The 18,038-nt window shown below is 37.3% G+C and overlaps 1 protein-coding gene across 2 annotated transcripts; it reads right to left on the minus strand.

Moving 5' to 3' along the window:
* Positions 1 to 5,785: 5,785 nt before the first annotated feature.
* Positions 5,786 to 13,743, minus strand: pglyrp1.S (peptidoglycan recognition protein 1 S homeolog). Of its 2 annotated transcripts, XM_041574308.1 has the most exons (5): positions 13,648 to 13,743; positions 11,880 to 11,941; positions 8,950 to 9,151; positions 8,484 to 8,602; positions 5,786 to 6,140 (listed from the first exon to the last, which is right to left on the minus strand). In XM_041574308.1, exons 2-5 carry the CDS (start codon positions 11,926 to 11,928, stop codon positions 5,962 to 5,964), a joined length of 549 nt encoding a protein of 182 aa, XP_041430242.1. In that variant the 5' UTR covers positions 11,929 to 11,941; positions 13,648 to 13,743; the 3' UTR covers positions 5,786 to 5,961.
* Between the last annotated feature and the right edge of the window lie 4,295 nt (positions 13,744 to 18,038).

Here is an 18,038-nt window from a genome sequence, read left to right on the forward strand (position 1 = left end):
TAGCGGATTTACGCCAGGGACCGTAAGTAAATCGGCGAAGTAGCAAAATGACGTCACGCTGGTGAATTTTCACTAGCGTTAGCCACTTCGCCCTTTAGTAAATTTGCCCTCTAGCTTCTACTGGGAGAGACTAACTGCAGCTACCACTAAATGGGGACTGGTCATACCCCATTTTACTTCTATTATTCAGCCACTGGAATTTATTAATTACACTGGTGCCCCCTTCCTGAAACCTTATAACTCCAGCATTGCCCTACTTGCCTCCATCCTCCACTCTATTGAGGGCACCGCCTAATATACAACACACAGGATGGTCCATCACTCTGAAACTCCTAGGTCATCCCTTACACACTCTCTTTTCCACAATGATAACTGTGGCTCTTGAGGAAACTCTACTCCCCTTCTCCAGCTAAAGTTCTGCCTGGGACTTATAGAGATTTTATGGGAAATCTTTGATTTGAATCATGAGCAATCATTGAAAGCAACAGACACTGCCTAAAATTACACTAATAGACAGACTTATACACTACAAATTTCTCCAACAAATTTATATCTCCCAACTCAGACAGGATGACCTCTGGCCACAATGCAAATCTTTTGGAGCAAACTTTATTTTAATATTTTAACTTTAATTTTTAAAGATTTTTCTTGTCCCACCATAAAACTCACACACAATTGTTTGTTTGTGCTGGCCTCAACATTTATGGGCACAAGCAGGACTGCCATCAGAAATCACAGGGCCCCATACGACAACATTTCCTGGGCCCCCTGGGCTGCGCCCACCGCAAGCCCCACTTACAGGTCCGACCTCCCCACCCCACAGGTCCGCCCTCACCACACAGTGAAAAAACAAAAGAAATATTGGTGGCTAGGGTTCCCACATGTTAATAAAAAATAAAAAGATAATGGTGGTCAGGGCCCCCCATAAAAAACATTTGTGGCCAGGGCCCCCCCATTAAAAAATATTGGTGGCTAGGACCCCACATGAGAAAAAAAATGTGGTGGCCAAAATTGTAAGAAAATAAGAAAATTGGTGGCCAGGGCCCCTTAAACATCCATACCATCCCAAAGTTAGCAGCTCTCAGAAAGATGGGGGGCCCAGCTAATCAAGTAAGTGTGGTGTAGCAGGGCCCCTCTTACCCTCGGGCCCCCTACAACTCTCCCCCGTCCCCCCCTGATGGCTGCCCTGGGCACAAGCAGAGGAAAAATTAAACAGAATTATTTTGCCTTTAACCTGGATTTTTGCTAGCTTCATTTAGGGGCAGTCTAACCTTGCGTGACTTATTTTGAAATGATATATCACAAATAAAATAATTGCTGTTTTCTATATAGATTTTATGAAATATAGGTTTTAAAAATTCATTTCACTTCTCATATTATCTCAATTAGATAGGTTGTGCACTGTTTCAGACAGATAAATTGTTAATACATTTCTCAGTAGTATCTGGCAGATGCCAGCAACTAGGGTTGCCACCTTTTCTGGAAAAAAATACCGGCCTTCCTATATATTTAACTTTTTTCAGCCATCATTTTTACCGGCCAAGCCAGTAACATACCGGCCAGGTGGCAACCCTACCAGCAACTAATGCACAAATTGTAACAGTTGCTCTGTGACATTAGAAAATCTCAGCAAACCAATCTCAGTAGTCACTTCTACTGCCACAGTAAAATTTATAAACGAAAGTATTAAACTGTTCACCGTCAAACACTTTTTCCAGTTTAGTTGTTTTCAGATAGTTCATCAGAAATAAAGACTTTTTTGCAATTACTTTCTATTTGTGACTGTTTTTCTAATACTGGAGTGTAAAATTAAATTTTTCACCTTATAAAGAAGTTCTGGGAGGTGGGGGGGGGGTTCACTGACTGTAACTATTTTAAATTGATACATTGGGAGGCACATTTTTAAAACTCTATTAAATTCGAATATACTTGAAATTCGACTGGGGGGTTATTTATAAAAGAAAAATCGAATATCTAAAACTCGAATTTCAGGAAGGCTACTAATGTCCATATTGGTCCCTGGACTTCACTCATTGACTTATGCATGAACTTGGCAGGTTTTAGGTGGTGAATAGTCTAATTTGAGTTCTTAAAGGGCCAGAGTATGATAAATCTCGAAATTCAAATTAAAACTCGAGTTTGTATAATTCAAAATTCGAATTTTTAATCTGACTCTTAAAGGGGAACTCAAAAACATAACTTAAGCATTTTGAAAAGTAAACACAATTTCAAGCAAATTTGCAATATACATCAATTAAAAATATGCCATCTTTTCATGATTTTCAATGGTTTGGAACAGTTCCCTAAGCCTAGCCCCCCTTCTCTCCTGCTGATCTTTCAGACTACTTTGCTGAGCTGGCTGACTACTGTTACTTTGTATCAACAGCCATCTGTCCTCAGCCTGCATCCTCGAAACCCCACAATTCCCTAAACACGTGATTTCAATAAGAAAAGGAACATCACAGTGCAATGAATTGTGGGTTATGTAGTTCCTACATGCTGTCTGTAAGCTGCAGAGTAGTTGTTACAATATGTAAGATCAGTGTTAAGTCCCTCCTTCCCTTTGAAATGATGCAGAAAGAGAAGAACTGTTAACCAGCTGGATTCATTGCAGCATAGAAAATGGCATTTACTCATACTTTTTGAAGAAACAGGTAACTGTGATGGGTATATTAGGGGTTTCTGTGTTATGTGGGCCTCTTTATCAAATTTTGGTTTGGAAGCCAGAGTTCCCCTTTAATTATATTTGCAGTTTAAAAACAGTTTAATATCTTTGGAAAAAAAATAGAATTAATGTAAACAGTAAATTGCAAAAGTGCCTAAGCACCCTGAGTAATTTTATGTTTTATTTATGATTTTAAGGGTTACATATCCTTTAAATGGGTTTATTTTTACAGATATAAAAAATTAATGGATCTTGACAGGATTACAGGCCGAACCTTCCTCATATGAAATAGGACATTTGTGACCGAGAAAGAATGTCTTTGTAGGTGATTGATGAAGAAACGTTAAATGTAAATAAATATTTTTACTTCTTAATGTTACTAAAATGTAGCTGATGCATTGGAAATTGCACCAGACTTTTATATTGGACTGGCTTGGATATTATTTAGTGAAAGCTGTGTTTCTCTGTAGGCCAATGAATGAAAGGGACATATTTCGGCACATTTTCACTAGAGACAGACAGTTATATAAACGGTTGTTTATTATTTATAGTAAGTTGGATAAAGTTTCCAAAAAGGGGCAAAATGTAGCATGTAACACAATCAAATCTAAATGAATGGTTATCAATTGGAGAGTTTGCCGTATAATTTAATGAGACGGATAACTTTAAAGTGATACTGACACTAAAAATTTTATTTCAAAATATTAATCTACATTAAAAGTTACCTATAGGTCATGTTGATTGTTTTTCGCTGATAGTTCTGCTTCTGTAAGTGATTGTTAGTTGAAGTTTCTAAACCTGACTGTTTTGCCAACCTGACTGTCCCATCTTAACCTGTCAGTTATAATTTCTAATGCTAACAGACTCCTGCTGCACAAATATGGCAGCCCCCTCATAGGGAAAAAAGGGGGTAAGAAAGGTAATGTAAAAACATCAGGCAGATACTTTTATGGCAAAATTATAAATAGCATTCAAAGATAATTTTATGATAGATAGATATATAGGCCAAATTCGACTTCGATTTGAATTGAAAATACTTCGAATATTCGACCATTCTAAAATCAAAGTACTGCCTCTTTAAAAAACTTCGACTTCGACACTTTAAACCTGCCGAATTGCTATGTTAGCCAATGGGACCTCCTAGAACCGCAAACGGCCAAAAAATTCAAAAAGAAAACTTTGACTATCGAATTTGGCCAATTCGATGGTCGAATTTCGAAGTTTTTTAAACTTCGAAATTCGACCCTTGATAAATCTGCCCCTATATATTCTCCCTGGGGTTGCTTGGATTTCTGTAAGGCAGAGTCCTGGGCTCTAAAACATGCTGTACTCTTCTAAAAATAAAACAAATCAATTCTTCACTAGACCATCAAAAAGGAATAACAGAATCATGGAAGGGCTATTGAGCTTTTCTTTTTTAGTCTGCTATCGCTTCTTGATGTTTCAGTAAACATTTTTTAACGGGAAACGGTCGCTATAAAATATGTTTTTTTTAAAAATAGCATCAGTTGATGGTGATGGTACTCCTCCAGTAGACCTCTGCAATAAAATCTGTTTTTCAGCAAACACATTTTTTTTATATTTAATTTTGAAATCTGACATCAGGCTAGTCATATTGTCAGTTTCACAGGTGCCCTCAGGTCATGTGACTGCTCTGCTAAATTTCAGTCACTCTTTACTGCTACACTCAAAGTTTGAGTAATATCACCACCCTTCCCTTTTAGCAGCCCAACAGCTGCCCAGATAGCAGCTACCTGACAACTCTGTGGTGGTTGCCCCCCACCCCTCCCTTAGAATTAAGGCAAAGACATTGAGCAGACCTGAATTTGTATAAGGTTCTAATGGAGCTAGTAAGCTCAATACCTAAAAATGAAATACAGTGGGGATGCCATAGATCTTTTCCAGATCTGGTGCAGGGTGTACTCAGAAAGAGCAGTTGTAGGCACATTCCACAACTTACATAAGCTTACATAGCAATGAGACTTGCAGAAATACAGTCAAAGAAGTATCTGTGCTGGCTTCTGTTTGACACTGGGGCAATAGTCCACTTTTTTAGTGTATCTGGGTATGAAAAGTTGTCTTTAAAGTTATTAGGAGTGAAAAGTTGCATGGCTGTTCTTTCTTTTAAAAACAATCACATACTATTCCTTTCCTACTTAGTTATGTTCAGTATTGGTATGGCAGCTATCCATGCGTTTCTGTGGCAATTACACAATGGTTTTGTATAACTGCATTCACTGTGCTTTTGTTTTAGTCTATTCATATTAACAGCTTATTAAATTTCATTTAGTTTATATAAAGTGATTTTGGAATTCTTCACTGTTTACATTTTACAGAGAACTATTCATCTATTTTTTCTTTTACTGTGAGGCATAACACCAGCTATTGTTTTATGTGTTGTGACTTGAAGGGGAAGCTCACCTTTAAATGAATGTTTAGTATGTTATAAGAGGACTTTTTCGAAGGAATGTTTCATTTTGTCTTCATTATTATTATTTGACATATTTAAGGTCCGCCTCTGTTCAGCCTGTGAAAATGCCTTCTGATTGTTACTGACCCCAGAAACCAAAAACACTTTGACTGTGATTTTATTAATTATCTTTCTATTCAGCATTTATCCTATTCATATCCATATTCATTTTGACTTCCTAATAGCTGCCTGTTTGCTAGATTAATTAAGGACTAAGCATACAAATAACGCTTAAAATCCAGTTCTAAGAACTGAAGAACATAAAAAGCAATCATTAAAGAAGCCAAGTAACAAAAAAAAAGCAATTGCAATTTGTCTAAGAATATTGGTGTCTACATTATTTTCTAAAAGTAAAAGGCTCAGAGAGAACTTTTATAGAAAAGGAAAAAACAGTGGCGTAACTACCGGGGGAGCAGGGGGTACGATTGGGCCAGGGCCCGCACCCCCTCAGGGCCCCCCGGTAGCTTGCGTGCCACTGACTCCGTCGGCAGAAAATGATGTACGGAGGGGGGCGGGGGCCCGGCTGCATGTCCCGCACCAGGGCCTGCCCCCCTCTAGTTACGTTACTGGGGAAAAAACCTGAGCATTACTATAATTAACCTTGATTTAGTTAGCAGGCCAAAAGAGAGAGACTGGAATAGCTTGCAATGTTTAGTTTTATATTATATTCTTTATTTCATTCAGTTACTGTGTATTTTCTGCATGGCAAGGTCTGATACTGAAAATATAACAAGTAGTATTTGTGATTTGTCCTGTATCATTTCACAGCCACATTCTTCAAGAGCTTATGAAAAATTAGATTTCAGACATTAGTTGTCGATGTATCTCAAGCTTGGAAACGGGGCCAAGTTTTTACGGTGTTGTAAAATGTGTTCCCAGGGCATTCAGTTGCTGACACATTACGATGTCCTTTCAAAATGTAAGCTGACTTAATGTAACCTCTTGTCACTCCACAACTGATGAGGTTTTTTACTGCATTCTGAGCTGCAGTATTGGGGTTAATGTCTGGTGAAAGAAATGGTAAAAAAAAAAAAGGAATATGTTACTGGTACATTTGTGGAAATCTTCATATCTGACTTCTTAGTGAACCTACAATGTAGATTATACAGGTATGGGACCTGTTATCCAGAATGCGCGGGACCTGGGGTTTTCTGGATAACCGATCTTTCCGTAATTTGGGTCTTCATGCCTGAAGTCTACTAGAAATTAACTTAAACATTAAATAAACCCAATAGGCTGGTTTTGCTTCCAATAAGGATTAATTATATCTTAGTTGGGATCAAGTACAAGCTACTGTTTTATTATTACAGAGAAAAACAAAATCATTTTTAAAAATTTTGATTATTTGGATAAAATGGGGTCTATGGGAAACAACCATTCCGTAATTCGGAGCTTTCTGGATATCGGGTTTCCGGATAAGGGATCCTATACCTGTATATAGTGAATAAAGTACCCCCTTTTGTAAAATATAAGGATATTATAAGTTACCGAGGAGTTTCATGACCATATAAAAACATGAGGCCACTCCTCGGTATATATATATATATATATAATACACAAAAGCCATGAATATCCTGTAAATTATATCCTTATAAACGGTGAGTAGTGATGTCATCAGTTATAAACGGTGAGTAGTGATGTCATTTCTGTCACATGACTCACTAAAATTTGTGTATTATAATAAATAAAGTACCCCCAGTTGTAAAATATGAGGATATTAGAAGTTACCTCTGAGTTCCATGACCTGTATAAAAACACTCGGCCTTCGGCCTCGTGTTTTTATATGGTCATGAAACTCCTCGGTAACTAATAATATCCTTATATTTTACAAGAGGGGGTACTTTATTCACTATATATCTGCAACATAAACAAGTCTCAACAGAATAGGGGAAAGATTTAGCCACATACAGATATACAGTATGCACAATATATTTGGAAATCTGTAACGACTGTCCAGTTAATTTTATATGTAGAAGCTACAGTTTTTAGAGGACTATTGCTATTAAAGATTGTTCACAAAACTATTAGAACAAAGTTCCTTAATGTTTTTTTTATCTGGGAAGTAATATTTGGTAGTGAATTAACTATATAGCATTTTTTTAATAACAGCGGTAGGATAAGATGTAGATGCATTTACTGGGATCACAGAAACTTGCCCAGGTACCCATCCTCGAGAACACAAATATATAAGTTAAGATCTTGCTGAAAATTACAGTTATTGCTTATTCAGAAGACAAATTTCAAGAGTATAACTGTGAGAGTTAAACCTTCATTTTTGGTATTTAGGCAGTGTTATGTATATGGCATGAGACAAGTAAATGCCTTCTGTTTTCAGAAGGCTTTATGCTGCATGTTTTGCGCATTAAGGGCTTTTTGGATCCTTTTAGCCTGTCTTACCGAAACCAGGCAAGGTTCTCTGCTTTGCTACTCCTACCCACTCAGAAGACATGTTCCAAAATCTTGCACTGAGGAGATATAACAGGATTGAAACAGACTGTCTGCAACTTTGGATTTATGGTTCTGAACTATTCGGCTGTATCTATGCTATAAAACCAGTATTTCTGGATGCATAGTTGGTGACAGGGACATAAAGGAGTGATTTGCATGTCTCTGCCCATAATGCCTCATATGAGAGTTAAAATTTCATTTTATGGTATTACGGCAGTGTCATTTATAAAGTCCTAAAATTTCTCCCTATAGTGCTCATTTAATAAGCACTTGTGCCTGGGGCCTTGCTGTGGTCGGCACCTCATAGAGGATTAAAAGTTCAGAGCGAGGTGCAGACTCCAGTGCCAGGAGGCACAAGCAGCGCTGATTCCCAGATGCCTCCCCCCTCTCCTAATCTGCACTTAAAAATCAGCGTCAGAGCGGGTCAAAAGGGGGCAGCATTGCTAGTGCATTGAGCACAATTGCGCTCTTTGCAATAGCGGAGCCGAATTTCCGGGTTAAAACCCAGAAATTCTGCTCTTAAAGTTACAAGAGGCAGCTTTTTGCCACCCCTTGTAACTGGCCGCTCGCTGCCGTCTGAGGCAAGGTTCTCACCCTGCCTGATGGCAGGAGCGGCCCTGGGCAGAAGATAGCCCTGCCTTTACAATATACCAACGAGCAGGCAGTAGCGGTAAGTCTTCTTTGCATACTGGACTTCTAATATAAGCCCTCACTTCATGAATATAGGACTGCTGAATGCAGGCAGCTTTGTATTCCTGTGGGAAATGTAGGTGCATGTGCTTCATCAGTGTAAAGATTAAAATAATCAATGGTTTGCACCCAGTTTTTGCGCTTATCACTCAGCTTGCAAATCAAGCTGTGATCTTTTACCTTCTCAATCCTCATATTAGTGCAACTTACTAGAGAATGTTCCCATGACACTAATTCCAATGGAGTTTGAGTTGTAATTAGGAGCATGAGCCCCAACAGAAGTCCAGCCACGTCCCTCATATACATTTCCATCTTCACCAACTAGGAAGCTGTAATAAAAGTAGTGGTGAGTAACCATTAATAGTGCATGAAAGCATTACAAATATGTATGTTACTCCATTCAGAGCCAGGCCAAGTAGTATTGGCACTTATTACTTGGCCCAGCATCCTCTCTGCCACCCCAGCCGCTCACTCACACACTACCACAATATGCTGCCAACACCAACCTTCTTGCCACTGCTTATTCTGCACAGCATCCACAGCTCACTGTTCTTATACACATGTTACTGTCCCTTCTCATGGTCTCCTTCCACTTGCACCCCACCAGCAATTGTGCCCGAGGCATTAATCTTGCCCTACCTACAACTAGTCCCAGCCTTGACACCAAGCCTCATACCTGTATCCAATGTCACACCAGGTATTTGAATTCATGTGATAGTTCTGAATGTTCTTGGCCTGAGTTATACATGAAGACTGGGAAGAGCAAGCTGCCCCAGCAGTGTGATGGATGATCACATAGGTGACAGGCGTAGCCATTGCTGTCCTGCAGGTGGGAGCACGGCCTCCCCATTGAGCCTTTGATAGGATTGTAGGGCAGCCTGACATAAACATAACATAACATTGTTACCATTGTCATTTTTTGTTTTAAAGGTTAGTTTATATAATATACAAGGAATAGGTTAGCGTTTACTAGAATTGCCTTCAGGGAATGACAAACATATTAGATATTCCCTTTTTTTTTTAAGTTATCCTTTAAAAAGTTAAATGCGATATTGCTTAAAGGGGTGGTTCACCTTTAAATGAACTTTTAATATGATGTAGAGAGGGATATTTTGAGACAATTTGCAATTGGTTTTCATTTTTTATTATTTGTGGTTTTTGAGATATTTAGCTTTTTATCCAGTAGCTCTTCAATTTGCATTTTAACCAATCTGGTAAGTAGGGTCCAAATTACCCTAGCAACCATGCATTGATTTGAATAAGAGACTGGAATATGAATAGGAGAGGGCCTGAATAGAAGGATCATTAATAAAAAGTAGCGATAACGATAAAATTGTAGCCTTAAAGAGCATTTGTTTTTTTTAGAAAGGAGTCAGCGACGCCCATTTGAAAGCTGCAAAGAGTCAGAAGAAAAAGGCAAATAACTATAAAAAAATCAATAATAAAAACCAATTGAAAACTTGCTTAGAATTGGCCGTTCTAAAACATAATAAAAGTTACCTTGAAGGTGAACCACCACTTTAATGCTGTCTTGTTTATGACAATAAACTTAATAAAACTTAATAGCCCCCTGCCACAATTTTATTTTCTATAGCTTAGGGGTGTCCAAACTTTTTGCAATGGGCGCCAGATTTGGTGAGGTGAAAATGTGTGGGGGCCCACCTTTCAGCCTGACATTCTTTGAACCATCAACATCATTTAACTCATTTAAACAAGGAATCACGTAGCCGTAGCAGTAACATTTGGGCACATAAGTGACATGCCTGCTTTAGCTAAATAAAGTGTAATTCTAATCAACATTCCAATAAAACATTCATTACACATTTTCAGTGTTTTTTTTTTAATAAATGTAATTACTAATATAGGCAGTATTTGCATTCTCTGCAGTACTGGCTCTGACCCTTGGAACTGTGCTGCAACAGACCCGGAGGACAGATGGCTCCTGTTATATTGTTTGAAGAGTCATAAATAGAAGCCAGAAAGGGATAAACAGTTAATGCTTTCAAAAGGAAATATATATATATATATATATATATATATATATATATATATATATATATATAAATTCTAGGTCAAGTATCCTTATAGAGAGTTCTTAGGTCATTAGGCATTGAGCACTGCTTTCTGCTGCATGTTTCTTCCTATTGATTTAGGTCATGTCAAACCCATGATTATATCTTTATCTGGTATCACCTATGTAGTGAGTCTCCAGCTGTTGCCATTGGGGAGCATTCTGTGGCAGGCAGCAGAGGTGTTATCATGTAATGTAACGGTAATAGCAGTATTTGTTTGTTTTGTTTGCTGCAGTCCTGGTTTTAAAGGAACAGTAACACCAAAAAATGTAAGTAATGAAAATATCATGTAATGTTGCCCTGCACTGGTAAAACTGATGTGTTTGCTTCAGAAACACTACTATAGTTCATATAGACAAGCTGCTGTGGAGCAATGGTCGAAATTGAAAAATGGCTATATGGCACAGGTTACCTAATGGATAACAGATAACATCATTAGACAGACAGAGCTTATCTGCTATCTGCTGTGTAACTTGAGCTTTTTCTCCTTTGAATGGCTGCCCCTATTGCTACACAGCAGGTTATTTATATAAACAATAGTAGTTTTTCTGAAGCAAACACAGCAGTTTTACCAGTGCAGGGCAACACTGCATTATATTTTCATTACTTTAAAACAGTTTTATTTTTTGACATACTGTTCCTTTAACTTTTACAACAATGTAGCAGAAAGCTCTTTTCTATTTTCTCTATCCATGATAGGTCTGTTAATCTGCTTAACATTGGTTTCAAAAGTCAGATCCACCATTGTGGAGAATAGCAAGGGCAAACAGTTACTGCTTTTAATAGCAATTACATGTATGTTCTAATGAATATAAATTGGACATTTGTTTAGAATAACATTTTCTTTCATTAGGTGACCAGTTTATTTTTAGTTTAATATCCCCCTTAAAGTTTCTTCTACAAAATGTAAACTTTTTAATATTTTCATGATGGTTGTACTTTAATGGAGTTCTCAACCCAAAACAGTTTTTTGCACGAGGAAAATAATGCAGTTTTATGCAATTTTTAATTGTAATTTATATAAAATAAATAAATAAATTTATATTAAAAAAAATAGTTTTCTCAAAGTGATATATATGTGGGGGGTATATATTTGAACACCTTCAACTTAAGTTTTAATATGATGTAGAGAGTGATATTCGGAGAAAATTTCTTTTAAATTCTTTTAAGTTATTTAGTTTTTTTATTCAGCAGCTCTCCAGTTTGCAGTTTTAAAATCTGGTTGCTAGGGTCCAAATTACCATGGCAACCATGCATTTATTTGAATAATAGACTGGAATATTAATAGGAGAGGCCTGAATAGAAAGATGAGTAATAAAAAGTAGCAATAACTATACATTTGGAAACTTACAGAGCATTTGTTTTTAGATGGGGTAAGTAACCCCCATTTGAAAGCTGGAAAGAGTCAGAAGAAAAGTTGCTCCGAACTAGCCATTCTATAACATACTAAAATTTAACTTAAAGGTGAACCATCCCTTTAAAGTATTAAGTACTTATGCTGTTTTCTCTGTTGAGTAATGGTACTAGAACTCACTGTTTGCAACAGCGCAGAGTGTGGCGAAAAATGCAAGAAGTCGCAGCATTATGGAAAGACACCTGGAAAATACAAATGCACAACTGTGAAATATTGAGTATGTGGAGTAGTTCCAGTACATTTTAGTAATTCTTTGTGGTTAAAGAAATGACATTATGGTTTCATTGTATGCAACTTGGGTCATATTTATAAGTCTTGAATTGCATTGTTTCCAAAACATAGGGATATGCATTCTATGGGGCACATTTACTTAGCTCGAGTGAAGGATTAGAAGGAAAAAAACTTTGAATTTCGAAGTTTTTTTTGGCTACTTCGACCATCGAATTGGCTACTTCGACCTTCGACTACGACTCCGAATCGAACGATTCGAACTAAAAATCGTTTGACTATTCGACCATTCGATAGTCGAAGTACTGTCTCTTTAAAAAAAAACTTCGACTACCTACTTCGCCACCTAAAACCTACCGAGCACCAATGTTAGCCTATGGGGAAGGTCCCCATTGGCTTTCTAAGCATTTTTTGATCGAAGGAAAATCGTTTGATCGATGAATTCAAATCCTTCGATTCGAAGGATTTAATCGTTCGATCAAACGAATTGCGGTAAATCTAACTTCGATGGTTGAATATCGAGGGTTAATTAACCCTCGATATTTGACCCATAGTAAATGTGCCCCTATGTATAAAAATTCACAAAGTGCAACCAAGACAGCTTGTACCTACAGTTAGGTATAGATTAGATGTTGTTATGCATTATACAAATTTAGGGGCAAATTTACTTATGGTCAAATATCGAGGGTTAATTAACCCTCGATAATCGTCTGCCGAATTGAAATCCTTCGACTTCGAATATCGATCAAACGATTTTTCTTCAACCCAAAAAAGCTTAGAAAGCCTATGGAGACCTTCCCCATAGGCTAACATTGACTTCGGTAGATTTTAGGTGGCGAACTAGGGGGTCAAATTTCCAAATATCCAAATATCCAATGGTCGAATAGTCGAACGATTTTTAGTTCGAATCGTTCGATTCAAAGTCGTAGTCGAAGTAGCCCATTCGATGGTCGAAGTAGCCAAAAAAACATTCGATATTCAATGGTTTTTTTATTCTATTCCTTCACTCGAACTAAGTAAATGGGCCCCTAAATGTTCATTTTATTCCTTTGTTTTATGGACCCACTTGTACCAAATTAAGTCATTAATGACTATTATTGTTGTTCAAGGCTAAGAAAACAAAAATAACTGTACACGTTATTGAGCCTGTATAGAACAATAAAGTTCTGTTGCTGTAGGTGTTGGGAATAATGGATAGCTGGGTAAAGGAGGCACTCATCTATAAATTATTATGATTTTTTTTCCAGTCATTAATGACAATTACAGTGACAGTTTCAACAGACCAATTTGTATTGCATTTTTTATTTACATTTTTTTTTAATTAAATTTACTGCAAAGCTCATTCTCTTTGGAGAGTTTTCAGGTGAGTATGGTGTTAGTGCCCAGTGCTCTTACATTCGCAAGAGTTAGTTAAATTTGACTGGTCAGAGCAGTAGATTTATATCCAATGAACTGGTGCATTAAAAAAGAAAAGCCAAAAGGCTTCGATAAATAGATCAATCTGTTAAAAAATTCCCTTGACATGAATATTTTTATTATTGTAAAAAAAATTAAATGTCTAGGAATATTTTTAGAATCCTCCAATTTTTCACAAATTTCATATAAGATCATAGCGTAATAGTCTATGCATAGGCATAACAGAGAGAATATTTGGACTCACCTTTTCTTCCAAATCCTCAGTGATTTTGCTTGTAGCCGACCCTATTTATTCACCACACTTGAGTGACCCAGTTACACAGGAAGGCGTTTCCTGGTGACATTGGTTGAACAGCTGACACTGGATGGAATTTCTTATCAATATTTTTTTGTATTCATTAAAGGAACAGTAAAAACACTGAAATGTCCTTTATGAATTTACAGGTTATTCTGAATCATGTCTAGAAAACACAACATTTTTTATTTTAATGAGAACTATAGTGAAAAGAAAATTTAATCTAAACTTCATCCCATCACAAGTTCAGTGCAATGGTCTGTGTTTGAAGATTTCTAGGAGACTCTGCTATTTGCAAAGAAGTTTATAAATAAAAGCATTTATTAGTGATGCGGTTGTGGTTGCCATGTTACTGCCTGACAGGAACCCTGCCACGCAAGGTGGGTAAGGGGTTGACTACTGCATGCCCTGCGTGCAGTTTTACTGATTGGTTAAAGGGGTGATTCACCTTTAAGTTAACTTTTATTATGTTATAGAATGGCTAATTCTAAGCAATTTTTCAATTGGCCTTCATTTTGTTCGTTTTTTAATTTGAATTTTTTTAATTATTTGCCTTCTTCTTCTGACTTCCAGATTTCAAAGGGGGTCAGTGACCCCATCTAAAACAAATGCTCTGTAAGGCTACAAATTTATAGTTATCACTACTTTTTATTCCTCTTTCTATTCAGGGCCTCTCCTGTGCATATTTCAGTCTCTCGTTCATATCAACGCATGGATTGATGAAACTGCAAACTGGAGAGCTGCTGAATAAAAAGCTAAACATCTCAAAAATCAAAAATGAAAATCAATTGCAAATTGTCTAAGAATATCACTCTCTACATCATACTTAGGGGCCGATTCACAAAGGGTTGAATACCGAGGGTTAATTAACCCTCGATATTCGACTGGGAATAAAAATCCTTCGACTTCGAATATCGATTTTAGCGCAAATAGTGCGATCGAACGATTGAAGGATTATTACTTCGATCGAACGATAAAATCCTTCAAATCGAACGATTCGAAGGATTTTAATCCAACGATCGAAGGAATATCCTTTGATTAAAAAAACTTAGGAAAGCCTATGGGGACCTTCGCCATAGGCAAACATTGAGTTCGGTAGCTTTTAGATGGCGAACTAGGGGGTCGAAGTTTTTTCTTAAAGAGACAGTACTTCAACTATCGAATGGTCGAATGGTCGAATAGTCGAACGATTTTTAGTTTGAATCCTTCGATTCAAAGTCGTAGTCGAAGGTTAAAGTAGCCCATTCGATGGTCGAAGTAGCCCAAAAAACACTTTGAAATTTGAAGTTTTTTTACTTCGAATCCTTCACTCGAAGTTAGTGAATCGGCCCCTAAATGTTATTTTAAAGGTGAACAACTCCTTTTAAGAGAAAAGATAATAGTAGACGAACTCTACTTAGAAATAAGTCATGTGCAGCATATTATCGTAACAATGAACAGGATATAATTTTCCTTTTTTCCCATACCATGCACAAAACAGACTGTTGCCTCTTTCCCTGCAGTGCCCCATAGCTGCCTTTGCACCTGTTTCAGTGTCCCTGAGTCTCTGATAAGCAGAAACAAAAATAAGAGTTCTGTTTATTTATTTATTTATACAGATTATCTTATTTAAATTTAGAACAGCACATCCAACCTTGTGAGGCTTAGATAAGGATTGTAAAATTGGTTTTATGATGATAAGTATATTAAAATATACTCTGTCTTCATAGAATGTAGGATTAAAACATTTAGGGGGTTATTACCTAAAGCCAATTTTTTCTGGTCGGAGTTTTAAATGGGAAAACGCCATAATAAAACTTGAATTTTTCTAGGTTTATTATACCCCAAGGTTGATTAAAGTCTGAATAAAATACTCCATCTCAAACCTGCAGAGTTCAATGACAGATGTCCTTTTTCCAATTATAAGACACATTATCATGCTCTGTGCTGGGTTTTGTACAATAACCCGATTTTCGGGCGATAATCCGAAAAAATAGTGCGATTTGAACTTTTTCACGATTTTATCGAGAGTTTATAGTCTTTTCCCGGACCAAATTTTTCTAATTATTTTATTGATTAATAACGTAAAATTGTGGTTGGGAGTTTAGTAGAAGTTGTGTAACTAAAATAATGAGAACATTTTGGATTTTGGTAAATCACCCCCTTAAAGGGATACTGTCATGGGAAACCTTTTTTTTTTTTTTTAAATGCATCAGTTAATAGTGCTGCTCAAGCAGACTTCTGCACTGAAATCTGTTTTTCAAAATTTTGAAATCTGACATGGGGTTAGACATATTTTCAGTTTCCCAGGTGCCCCTAGTCATGTGACTTGTGCTCTGATAAACTTCAGTCACTTTACTGCTGCACTGCAAGCTGGAGTGATATCACCCATGCCTTCTCCCCCCCCAGTAGTCAGCAGAACAATCGGAAGGTAACCAGATAACGGTTGGCTATAGTACACTCAATAGTAAAATCCAGTTCCCACTGGACACATTCAGTTACATTCAGTTACATTGAGTAGGAGCCTGCCAGAAAGCAGTTCCATCCGGAAGTGCTGGCTTTTTCTGAAAGCACAATGCTAGTAATACAACTAATGATGCATGGTTCACACATGAAGAAATTCAAAAGAGACTAGAACATGTTAAGATTAACAAAGGTCCAGGGCCAGATGGTATTCATCCCAGGGTAATTAGCGAGCTTAGCTCTGTGATTGCCAAACCTCTTTACTTAATTTTTCAGGATTCATTGAGATCTGGCATAGTGCCGAGAGACTGGCGAATTGCTAATGTGGTGCCTCTATTCAAAAAAGGATCCCGTTCTCAGCCTCAAAACTATAGGCCAGTTAGTCTGACATCAGTGGTAGGAAAGCTTTTCGAAGGGTTAATAAAGGATAAGATACTGGACTTCATAGCAAATCATAATACTATGAGTTTGTGCCAGCATGGTTTTATGCGTAATAGATCTTGCCAGACTAACTTAATTTCTTTTTATGAGAATGTAAGTAGAGACCTCGATTCTGGGATGGCAATGGATATGATTTACTTAGACTTTGCTAAAGCATTTGATACAGTGCCACACAAAAGGTTACTGGTTAAATTAAGGAATGTTGGCCTGGAACATAGTATTTGTACCTGGATAGAGAACTGGCTAAAAGATAGACTACAAAGAGTGGTGGTAAATGGAACATTTTCTAATTGGACCAGTGTTGTTAGTGGAGTACCGCAGGGCTCTGTACTAGGTCCCTTGCTTTTCAACTTGTTTATTAATGACCTGGAGGTGGGCATTGAAAGTACTGTTTCTATTTTTGCATATGATACTAAATTGTGCAGAACTATAGGTTCCATGCAGGATGCTGCCACTTTGCAAAGTGATTTGTCTAAACTGGAAAACTGGGCAGCAAACTGGAAAATGAGGTTCAATGTTGATAAATGCAAGGTTATGCACTTTGGCAAAAATAATATAAATGCAAGTTATACACTAAATGGCAGTGTGTTGGGAGTTTCCTTAAATGAGAAGGATCTAGGGGTTTTTGTAGATAACACGTTGTCTAATTCTGGGCAGTGTCATTCTGTGGCTACTAAAGCAAATAAAGTTCTGTCTTGCATAAAAAAGGGCATTAACTCAAGGGATGAAAACATAATTATGCCTCTTTATAGGTCCCTGGTGAGGCCTCATCTGGAGTATGCAGTGCAGTTTTGGACTCCAGTCCTTAAGAGGGATATAAATGAGCTGGAGAGAGTGCAGAGACGTGCAACTAAATTGGTTAGAGGGACGGAAGACTTAAATTATGAGGGTAGACTGTCAAGGCTGGGGTTGTTTTCTCTGGAAAAAAGGCGCTTGCGAGGGGACATGATTACACTTTACAAGTACATTAGAGGACATTATAGACAAATGGCAGGGGACCTTTTTACCCATTAAGTGGATCACCGTACCAGAGGCCACCCCTTTAGACTAGAAGAAAAGAACTTTCATTTGAAGCAACGTAGGTGGTTCTTCACAGTCAGGACAGTGAGGTTGTGGAATGCCGGGTGATGTTGTGATGGCTGATTCAGTTAATGCCTTTAAGAATGGCTTGGATGATTTCTTGGACAGACATAATATCAAAGGCTATTGTGATACTAAGCTCTATAGTTAGTATAGGTATGGGTATATAGAATTTAATTAAAAGTAGGGAGGGGTGTATGTATGGATGCTGGGTTTTCATTTGGAGGGGTTGAACTTGATGGACTTTGTCTTTTTTCAACCCAATTTAACTATGTAACTAAGTAACTATGTAACATGATCAGGCAAAATGACCAGAGATGGCTGCCTACAAGACAATACTACAACTTAAAAAAATACACATGTTGGCTTACAAATTA

The sequence above is a fragment of the Xenopus laevis genome, chromosome 8S (assembly GCF_017654675.1).
Source record: "Xenopus laevis strain J_2021 chromosome 8S, Xenopus_laevis_v10.1, whole genome shotgun sequence".
NCBI lineage: Eukaryota > Metazoa > Chordata > Amphibia > Anura > Pipidae > Xenopus > Xenopus laevis.

Bases quoted from the DNA above. Each gene is read 5' to 3' on its own strand.
- pglyrp1.S (XM_041574308.1), bottom strand. From the start codon at position 11,928: ATGCTGCGACTTCTTGCATTTTTCGCCACACTCTGCGCTGTTGCAAAC. The intron at 8,603-8,949 runs GTATGAGGCTTG...CTTTTATTACAG, and splicing joins TGGTGTGACATTGGATACAG to CTTCCTAGTTGGTGAAGATG. The intron at 6,141-8,483 runs GTAAGTTGCACT...TTCTTTCACCAG, and splicing joins TGTCATGGGAACATTCTCTA to ACATTAACCCCAATACTGCA.